Genomic DNA, 10,518 nt, shown 5'->3' on the forward strand with positions numbered 1-10,518 from the left:
CGCGGTCGCGGCCGCGGCCAAGTCGCGTGTACGGGCGCCGCTGGCTGGTGCTGCTGCTCTTCTCGCTGCTGGGCTTCGCGCAGGGCCTGGTGTGGAACACCTGGGGCCCAATCCAGAACTCGGCCCGCCGCGCCTTCGGCTTCGGCGGCTGGGACATCGCGCTGCTCGTCTTCTGGGGGCCCATCGGCTTCCTGCCCTGCTTCGCCTTCATGTGGCTCCTGGACAAGAAGGGTGAGGGCCTGCTACTGCCACGCTGCTGATGCCTCTCGTGAAGCTTTCTGAGCATAAAAAGAGGGGAGAACCAAACAAAAAAACCCCCAAACGCCTTGTCCTAGGGATAGACGTGACCAGTCCGTGTGTGCCCGCGAGAGTGAGGGGCTTCGGGGCGGGGGCGAGGCACATGCTTCCTCGCCCCTTCCCATCGGGTGCCGCCTCAAGGGTCAAAAAAGCCAACAATGTCCTGGGTGGTGATGCTTCCCGTCTGGTTGCGGCGCGTCCGTGCCCCTGGGGGGGATGTCGCGGACCAGGCGAGAGTTGCTGTGCACCTCCATAAAGCTGCGGCGTCTGCGTGGAAGTGGTTCGGGGGCTGAGTGTTTTGTGAGGAGAGGCAGAGGGGCTTGGGTTGATTGAGTGTGGGGGAAGGGAAGACCCAGGGGGTTGGATTGGTAGCAGCATGGTGGGTCTAGGGAGGATGAAGATCAGAGGTGTGGGCCCAAAGGGTGCTGGGGAAGAGGGTTGTTGCGCGAAATGTTTCAAACTTTCTGCAGGTCGGTTGTCTTGGGCTCTTGCCCCTCTGAAAAGAAAAGTTGGCGCCAGTGATGGAGCTGGGCTGTTCTCAGTGGGGCCAAGGTGACAGAGCAAAGAGCAATGGTGTCAAGTTGGATATTAGGACAGACTTTCTCACCAGAAGGGTAGCAAAGCACTAGAACAGGTGACCCAGAGGGGTGGTGACATCTCTGTCCTCGGACGTTTTTAAGACTTGGCTAGACAAAGCCCTGGCTGGGATATGTAGTTGGGGATGGTCCTGTTTTGTGCAGCGCGCTGGATTAGATGCGACCTGAGGTCCCTCCCAACTGTGACTTTTTTTTTTGATGACTCTGTGAATACAGTGCACAGTTCTGGTCCCCACCACTCACAGAGGATATAAAAGAACTAGAGAAAAGCAATGGTGAGTTGGTTAACAGTTAGTCATACAGAGGGGCTTCCATAGGCAGAGAGACTGAAGAGGCTAGGCCCATTCAGTTTACAAAAGAGGTGCTTGAGGAGGGACCTGATAAGGTTTTACAAAATAGCAAAGAAACAATAAATAGGGGTTTATTATTGACTGTCACAAGACGAGAGTTAGGGGTTACAAAATGAAACCAGTAGGTAATCAGTTGAAAACTAACACAAGGAAGTTTTTTTTGCACAATTTGTCATAGGTGTGGAACTTGTTGCCACCAGATGTGGGAGCTGACAGTGTAGCTGCATTCAAAAAGGGGTCAGACAGTGTTTTGGAAGAAAGGGGTATTGGTAGTTATTGAGCATGGAGGTTAGGGATATAGCTTCTGAATTAGACCTTCTTAGACCTTAAGTGCTGGAGACTGTAAAGGAGAAAGAAACAGTGGGGGGGAAAAAACCCTGGTCATGCCCAGTTTACTTTCTTTTTCAGCATCTACTCTGCCACGGTGTAACACAGGTCTGTTTGATGTTAACATGGGCTTGACACCGAGCAGAGTGCACCAAACTGTGTGACATGGGCCACTGGGCAAGACGGACCACTGGTCTGACGCAGTAAATGGCACGTCTCGTGTTCTTAACCCTCAACTGCCCACATTAGGCTGTCCATGCATGGGCTGCAAAACAGTCCTGTTGGAGTTGGGAATCAAGCAGGCAAATGTTGGTTATGGTAGTCAGAAGGATACAGGGCAGCTGTAATCCCTTGACATGCTTGATCCATGGGGGGTGGGGAGAATGGACTAGATGTCAAGTTGCTGTGTTCTTAACCAGCTTTTAAAAAATTAATCTTGAAACTGTGCATTTTTTGATTTGAGGAGGGACTATTTCTTATCTGTATTTAAACCAGTACCTTTATAATGATGCACGTCCTGTACTAGGCTTAGAGTTCATGCAAGGCCTATTAGCCTATGAGCACTCCTGTTGAAGTGAATGGTGCCTGCTCATGGATGAAGTTAAGCATGTGTGTACATTCAGGATTGGGGCCTTAGTTTGTACCCCATTTATTTCTCCTATGAATTAGTTGCTCATTTCAATGGGGAAAAAGGAAAACGCAACATAACTTGAAAACATGCATGTGCTCTAACATGCACTACTTACTAACATGTGAAGTGGATATCAAGAAGAGCTATTTGCAGCCATTATCCTTCTCCCAAACACTTCAGTTTTAAGTGAAGAATTTCAGACTTTTGTGCCATTATCGGTACATTGTCCTACAATTAACCTGTAGATTGCAGTCTTGTAAGAGATTTAATCTTCTACAAACCAAGAGCTATATGAACTGGTTTGCTGGTGGAGTCAAGTCCTGTGTTCTGTGATCTTTGCTGTCACAAGTTTCTGGAAAATGCAGAACTTGTTGGACAAACTTGGAAAACCTCAGATGAAGACACAGAAATGGATCGGAATAATATGGTGGCTGGGTTCTGACTTTGTGCTTTTTCTTTTCTTTCTTTTTTTAAAGAAAATGCCGGAACTCTGTTTTATTTGCAATTTTCAAAATTCTTAGGGCTTTACTTTCAAGTTTATAAGTTCGTTAGAATCCATAAACTTGTTCAGTCCAGTAATACTAGTTGTTGGGAACTTTTAAGGCCTTGTGGTACTTCCATTCAGAGCAGGGTTGCATCCCTAAAAGATAAAACAAGTAGTTGCACTGACTTTTTATTGTATGGACCAGCAAACATACAGGAATTGCAGCATTTATTCTTATGGTGATATTTAACTTTAGTGGCTGTCTCTGGTGGAGAAACTGATAGAAAATTTTGTATTTGTCAAATGGTAGCAACTAAGATCTGATGTATGAAAATGATGACACCTTTGTTGCATATCAGAACTTGGGAGAGAGCAAAAAATCTCTGCATTCTGCCTTCAGAAAGTCATAGATTTCTCTGAATGCCAGTGGGCCATGGTTTGGTTTTAGTGTGTCTGGTTGTAGTGATTTTAATCTTTTGGTTCATGGTGATTCAGTGTTTGTCTTGAAAAGTTACTGTATTATTTTAAAAGCTTAAAACTTAAATTAGTTTCCTTGTCCAACTTGTTTCCTCTTTTCCATGTGAAAGCTTGTTTGTTGTTAGTTCTACTTGTGAACATCTGGTCGCTCACACTTGTTTCCTTGTCTTTTAATGAACATGCAGTTGAAATGATTGGTTACTCAGGTGACATGGTTGGAAGCAGCAATTTGGGATCTGACGTATGGGCAGGCTGGAAAAAGGGTATGTTAGCCCATGTTTGGCCCCTTGGAGAAGTGCAGGCATTTGTGCAACAGCACTGGACTGCCACCTGTCCCTTGGGGGCTCTGCAGAACTCCAGGAACGGGGAATAATAGCCTGGCTGCTGTGAAGCCAAAGCAGAAGGACAGCCTCTATGTCCATGGATTTGACCTCTAGATCCCCAGTGATTTCCCAGGTTGAGAGTGGACCCTAGCTCCTGTTTCCTATTGGAATTGGTAGTAAACCCCTGCCCCTCAAACTAGAACACATGACATTTCCACAAAAGCAAGACTATTGGGAATTCCTGCTCCAGCAAGAGAAGGATTATCCAACAGCATGCACCATTAGGCCTTTTTCAAAATACATGATACTTCTGTAGGCTGTATCATAAGACAACATAGTGGATTCAGATCCAGCTGGCTGCCGTCTAGGCCTTGTGACATGGAGATGAGGTTTCTTTGTGTGTGTTTGTTTTGCTGCATATTGCCGAAGCAAATGACATTTAATATGTTTTTGTTTCCACCTCCAAGCTAACAACCGCAGCAGGCTGCCTTTTCTATGACAGAACCTGTTTGCAGAAAATTACAGACTTGCCAAAAAAAAGTGTTAGTCAAGGATCACTTGAAATGGCTGGAAATCATTCTTTTATAGAGGCATTGAGGTTTTTTCCCTAATCTAATGTAATTTCATCAAATACTTTTCCTTGTGGGATACAACTCGGGGATTTATTTGACAGGAAAGTTCAGACTGGGTTTTGGCCAACATTATCTTCAATTTTTAGGATATCAGTTTTAAGTAATTCTGCTTGCGTTCCTCAAGAATCCAAACGCCAGAGTAGGTGAAAGACTTCCACTGGTTTCAGTCAGTGCTGGATTCTCTTATTGTTTGAATATTCCATGATACCTTACGGATGGCGTTCTGTCCTGTGATTGTTATGTCTGGTCAGAAGCTATTTCCCTTGGAGATGGGTGCACAACCACTTGTAGGTACTTTCTTTCCGCAGAAATCAAAATAGGAGTCTTGTACCTGAATGCCTTCTTGGGGCTAGCTCTCGGACTTCGTGAACTATAGAGTAGTAAATCTCAGAAGCAATATGCAGTATCAATCTACATAATGCACAAGATATAAATGGAAGGACTAATTTGCAATAAAATGGCTGCTTCTACTTTACATTAAATAACATGAAATCAAATGTTGATGGAAAACTGGAATATCTTGAAATTGTCTTCTGAGAACAGTGTTGGCCACCTCCATCTTGCAATGAGTTTAGCAGTAGGAAGAATTTTTAGCAAGTTCACACTGGATACAAAATGTTATCTTTGTCTCGTGCATTTTTTTTTTTTTAAAAAAAACTTGTTTTTTAAAATTATGAATGCTCACAGGGGCTGTGTAAACAGTTTATTCTCTGGAATTTGCTAAAATCAAACTTATGCTAACATTACTGTCTTAATAAATTGTGAGGGGGGAGAGAGATCTTCGTAATCAAATGGATTTCAGTTTTTAGGTTCCAAGGGTGGCTTATGTAATGAAACTATGAATGTTGTCATTCCTGTAACTAGCTATTAATTTCTGAATACTAAGCCTTTGGCTTCAGTACTGTCGTATGAGTCACTTAATGTCTTTGTCTTGAGGCCCATGGCTCAGGCCTATAGTAATACAAAAAGGCATTGTATTCTGTTGGACTGTAAATCTCAGGTCTAGGTTCTGTTGTAGTACAAATAATAATAATAAAACATGGAAAGATGTTGCTGACAAAACAAAATATTTCCAGCCCTACTTCCAGATGAATCTTGCTGCCCTGTTTGCATTGATGAAAAGCGTGAAGTTTTTCTTGTGGTGTTTGGTTTGGTTTGTTTGTTCGTTTGTTTTTACAACGGCACACCTAGTTGAACCATTTGGATTAATCATTTCATCTTTATGTTGCTGCTGTTGTGCCCAAAATCCCCAGCTACCATCAACATTTTTTTCCTTGGTATGTAAAAGTAGATAAATTGCCTGCCTTAAGTTGTCATCCTGCATTTGGGAAATGCATCTTCCATTCCCTTATGCCATGATCTTAAACATAGTCTTAAATGCATTACTGCAAAAGGTTGCTGATTTCCAAAATATTGTCATCTCCTGGATAATGCACTAGTCAAGTACAGCCTGGGATGAGCCTGGTTCTTGCACTTCAGAATGGGGTTGGCAGCCTAGGGTCCACAGGCTAGATCTAGCCCACAGAGCCATTGAATTCAGTTCACAGACATGGGGCTTTGGCAGTATTTAGTGAGTAATTTATATTTTCTTTTTTTTGTTATTTCTTAGCTGTAGTACTCTCCTCACACTGCTGCCCTGGAGAGAAATCTTAGCTGTGGGCAAGTCCTAGCACTCCCCTGCTTCTGACCCAAGGCGGTTCATTTCATCCTGCAGTTGGAAAAGGCTGCCTACCACTGCAGAATGAGGGGCTGTTTTTGGCCAGAGTGCGCCAAAGTGCGATGGAGCGCTGCCACACACGATCCTGTGCTGCCACGCAGGTGCCACCCACCCAGCCAGACATGGGAGGCAGAGGAAGCTCGTACGCAGAGGCGGCGGCTGCTGCTGCTCTACATTTGTCCATATGCCACCCCCACCCCGCCCCCGCATCCGGCCACCTGCGGTACAGTGCTCTGCATCCAGCTGCTGTGGGTATGCTGACCCAAAAAAGTTGAAAACCTTTGTCTTGGATAATAACTTGTAGAGCCTAACAGTAGATCAGTCAATTCGGGTACTATGCTTTGAGGGGGGTCTAGTAGGGTGTACATTGGAGAAATACCTGTAATAGAAGTGAAAAATGTGAAGGTAGAGGGGAAGTGTAGTGAAAGAGAATAAGCAGCACCACCACCAGTTTATGGCCCTTGATTTAAATTCCCTCATTTCACATACTGAGTTTGCTTCTGCTGCCCACTAAGGGCCTGAGAAAGCCCAGAGCTCTTGATGACTGTGACAAGAACAGCCATAGACCTCTGAAGATTTAGTAAAAGCTAAATGTGAGCGTCACCTCTTGAAACAAAGAAAATATATGTATTTGGCTGAACTGCTGTTCTTTCATCAAAAGCAAAAGAAGCTTGAAGCAGTATTTCTAGTTTAATTGAACAGCAGGGCATTCTCACTTATCCTATGGAAACAATCAATTGACTTTTCAGTGCCTTAAAAGTTGAGACTGATCCAAAGGCATCAAGTTCTGCTGGAGGGATTAATTTACCTAAATTAACAAATATTGAATGAGATGAGATAGAGGGCCCCTTTTCATGTGAAGAGATCAAAGAAGCAATTAAATTGCTAAGTATAGGTAAATCCCCCAGGAAAAGATAGCCTAACCATACAGTTTTACAGAGCTTATTGTGATCAGCAAGCTCCAGCAGAAAAGTGTTTTCTCAGAAAATGAGGGAAGTTCCTTACTAGGCCTGATCTGACAGGTTTGTTTGTCTGGATTCATATCTGAAACTTTACTTTGAGTTATGTTGCCAAGTCTTCACCATGTGTGTTGCAGGCTCAGTGGCCCAGACAGTGAAGTGTCAAGTGTGAATATTTTCATTTCACAATTGATGGCCCTGATCGTGCAAGCTCCTGAGCACATGCTGAACTCCAACGATGCAATTTACAATTCCTAAAGTTAGATACTTTAGGGGGTGAGTCTCTGTAGGGTTGGAACATACAAGGTCTTGTTTTCATTGCGACAGTTAGCTTGTTAGTACGGTCCAGTTGCACCCTCTGAGCTAGCCTAGCATGTGAGGGCAGTCGCACTGCAAAAATGCTTGAGATACGCAGCCATTAGAAGTACGGAGTAGTTAGATTAGTGGGTGATAGTTGTTAACTTGATTCATCTGCAGGCTACAGCTCCCCTGGTGCATTACTAGCTTCAGCTTTTGCAGTACTTGAAGCTTCATCTCGTACCCCCTGTTGGGCAAGCCAGGTTGAATTTAAAGCAACAGTTAATTTGAGCTAGAATTTTTTTATGTATGCGTGGGAGATGGGCTAAGGGCAAACCTCAAGTTAAGCTGTGATCTTTCAATGTTGAAAAACAGGCCCTTAAACTATGAGCTCTTTGGGGCAGGCTCTACAAGTTCCTCTTGTCTGGCCCTGTCCACATTCTTCACTCTTAATAAATATTAATATCCAAATTGAGATCTACATTAACCTTTTTCTACTAAAATAGAAAGCCAAAGTCTAACAAAATTGTGTATTTTGTACAGGAGGTTAATGAAATGGAGAATAGTATGGACATCAATGTACTGGATATAGTGGATGCAGCTCATTCCATTTTGATGATGCCTTGTTTGTAGACAGGGAAAATGCCCAGCAGCATGGCACTGGATTATGTATTACCAACCTGTAAAGCATGCCACCTAGTTCTGGAGGAGTTAAAATACATAAATTGGCTGTTGCTCAGGCACCAGCCATTTGTCCGGTTTTATAAAAGACAGCCAGGTTTTCTGCTACTCTGTCCTACTGATATGAAACCAGATGCCTTTGTCAGACTGGTGGAAGTCTGCAAAGAAAAATAGAGGAATAAAGGCATCTGGTTTCATATCAAGAGGACAGAATAGCAGAAAACGGGCTGTCCTCTGTAAAACTGGACAAATGACCACTGTAGGCACAGGTCCACGATGGTATCTAGATGGATGGAGATGAAAACAGGATTTAAGTACCTAAACGCCCTTGTGGATCTGGCTTTTGGACTCTTCACAAACTATGTGTAGTGACATGCACAGGGAATATTCATTCTAGGCTCTATAATCTACATCCTGTGTAATAGGTAAATGAAAAAAGAAATTAGCAGTAAAATGGTTTCTCTTCCTTTACATATAAAGTAAAATCAGACTTATTGATGATAACTGAAATAGTTTGAAATTTTCACGTGAGAACAGTGTTGGCAGCTTCCATCTCGTAATGAGTTTGTCAGGGTCACATTAGCTATTAAATATTACCTGTTTTTTATTTCTTTGGCTCCCAGGCTAGTTTTAAGTGATCATGGGCTTAGCATTTTAAATGTTTTTATACTGCACAACAGCAAGATGCAACTGTCCATTATTATAATTTCTGTTTGTGTTTGTTTTATGGCTTTAATTGCAGCACTCGGGGAAACAAGACATGTCTAGAGTCACAGTAGTGGAAATGGAATATGTTTTCTGTATTGGTGACATCTGGTTAGCGGCAAATTAAGGTGTATACACTAGAGATAACTCAGAAATAAAAATTGCTCCTCGACAGTTGTTCCAGGTGATGACAAGTGCGATTGGCAGCCAAGATTGGGAAAGAGACAAATGGCCTAGAGTAGTGGTAGAGCAGGTTATAGACAAAGAAGCTAGATGTTTTCAAGTCCGTATGACCAGATGGGGTGTACCCTAGAGTAGTGAAGGAACTGACTCTGGTAATTTCAGAGCCATTAGCTATCCTCTTGGAGAATGTTTTGGAGGTGGGTTGAGGTAGGTACAGGATAATTGGAAAAGGAGCAAATATATTATCCATCTTTAAGAAAGGAAAAGAGAAGGTATCACAGACCAGTCTTCCTTAGTACTTGGAAGATCATGGAGCAGGTCCTCAAGGACTTTATTTTGAAGCATCTGGAGGAGAACAAGATAACTGGGAATGGCCAACATGGATTCATCAAGGGCAAGTCATGTCCGACTGATCTGATTTTCTCCTATAAGATGATGGGCTCTGTGGGTTGAGGGGAGAACAGTGGCTAGAATATACTTGGACTTTAGCAAGGCTTTTGATGCCATCTCCCACAGCGTTTTCAGATAATACAGACTAGATGAAAGTAATGTAAGATTCAGTACACAACTGGTATCATGTTCAATGAGTAGCCATCATATCTAGTTGGGAGAAAGTGTTAAGTGTAGTTCCCCAGGCTTCTGTCCTGTGTCCAGTATTGTTTTAAGTACTTCATTAACGATTTTGACTATGGGATTGAGTACATGCTTGGCAAACTTGTGGATGGTGCCAAGAGGGGTAGAGTTGCAGACGATCTGAAGGGTAGAATTAGGATCCAGAGTGACTTGGACTGGAGAAATGGTCCACAATCAAATGCATAAATACAGACTGGGTAGGCTGTGCTACTTCAGAGAAGGATCTGGGAGTTACAGTAGAGTAGACCATCAGATGAATATAAGCCAACAGTGTGTTCTTGTTGCAAAAAAAAGCCAACAGCATGCTGGGTTGTATTAGCAGGAGTGTCCCTTGCAAATTGAGGGAAGTGATTCTTTTGCTCTGTTTAACACTGGTAAGGCCTCACCTGGAGTACTGGGTCTGGTTTTGGGTCCCACACTTCAAGAAAGATGCGACTAAATTATAGTCTACCAGAGTGACAAAAATGATTAAAGACCTGGGAAGCATGACTTGTGAAGAAAGGGTGAAAGACCTAGGGCTGTTTTAGTCTGAAGATGAGAACTGAGTGGGGATTTGATAACTGTCTTCAAATACCTGAAGCAAGATTACAAAAGAGAATGGAGATATGGTTGATGTTAACTTTATGCAAAATAAGTGACCAAAGGGGATTAACTCGGCTGTTATCAGGGATCCTTCCAGCTTCTTTGAGGTATATGCTATGGTAGTGGAAAAGCAACCCAGAGGCCCGTGGCTCTATTTTATGAGTTATTTGTACTGTGTTTCTTTGTTACTTTAATTTATAATTCCCCTTGTAAAGTATTTTTATATGAAACTTGACAAATGTGTACAGGGGGGGAACAAAGTTTTGAATTACCAGTACTAAGAATATACTTTTTATAAAAATATAGGCATATTATAGAATTCCCTAATAGCAAAAACTGTGAACAAAGCAATGAAATTATCATCTGGTATTATTAATCTAATTTAGCTTTATTAATATTGTTAGCTGTATGGGGAAGACACACTAATCAGTAACAGTGTTGCCATTTTCATAAACAAAGCAAAGCAAATTTAAATTTCATGAGTTTTATTTTAGATTGGTATTTTTATTACAAGTTAAGAAAACACTGTATGTAGATTTTACTCTTCCACTGCCAAAACAAAAAGTGAATTATAAGTGAAGTTGATTGCTTGTTAATAAGATTTAGAATGTTGCTTTTACCATTTTTTACTTGACATTTTATTT

The 10,518-nt window shown here is 42.4% G+C and overlaps 1 protein-coding gene across 1 annotated transcript in view; it reads left to right on the plus strand.

Annotated features, from left to right (window-relative positions):
- Window positions 1-5: 5 nt before the first annotated feature.
- DIRC2 (disrupted in renal carcinoma 2) overlaps window positions 6-10,518 on the plus strand; it is a gene marked incomplete at its 5' end in the record, with an annotated part of 108,047 nt that continues 97,534 nt past the window's right edge. The window contains one exon of the mRNA XM_019553572.1: window positions 6-231. Within this exon, the coding sequence (XP_019409117.1) occupies window positions 6-231 (226 nt within the window). The remainder of the gene's footprint in view (window positions 232-10,518) is intronic.

The sequence above is a fragment of the Crocodylus porosus genome, unplaced genomic scaffold, assembly GCF_001723895.1.
Source record: "Crocodylus porosus isolate Cpor-Errol unplaced genomic scaffold, CroPor_comp1, whole genome shotgun sequence".
Classification (NCBI taxonomy): Eukaryota; Metazoa; Chordata; order Crocodylia; family Crocodylidae; genus Crocodylus; species Crocodylus porosus.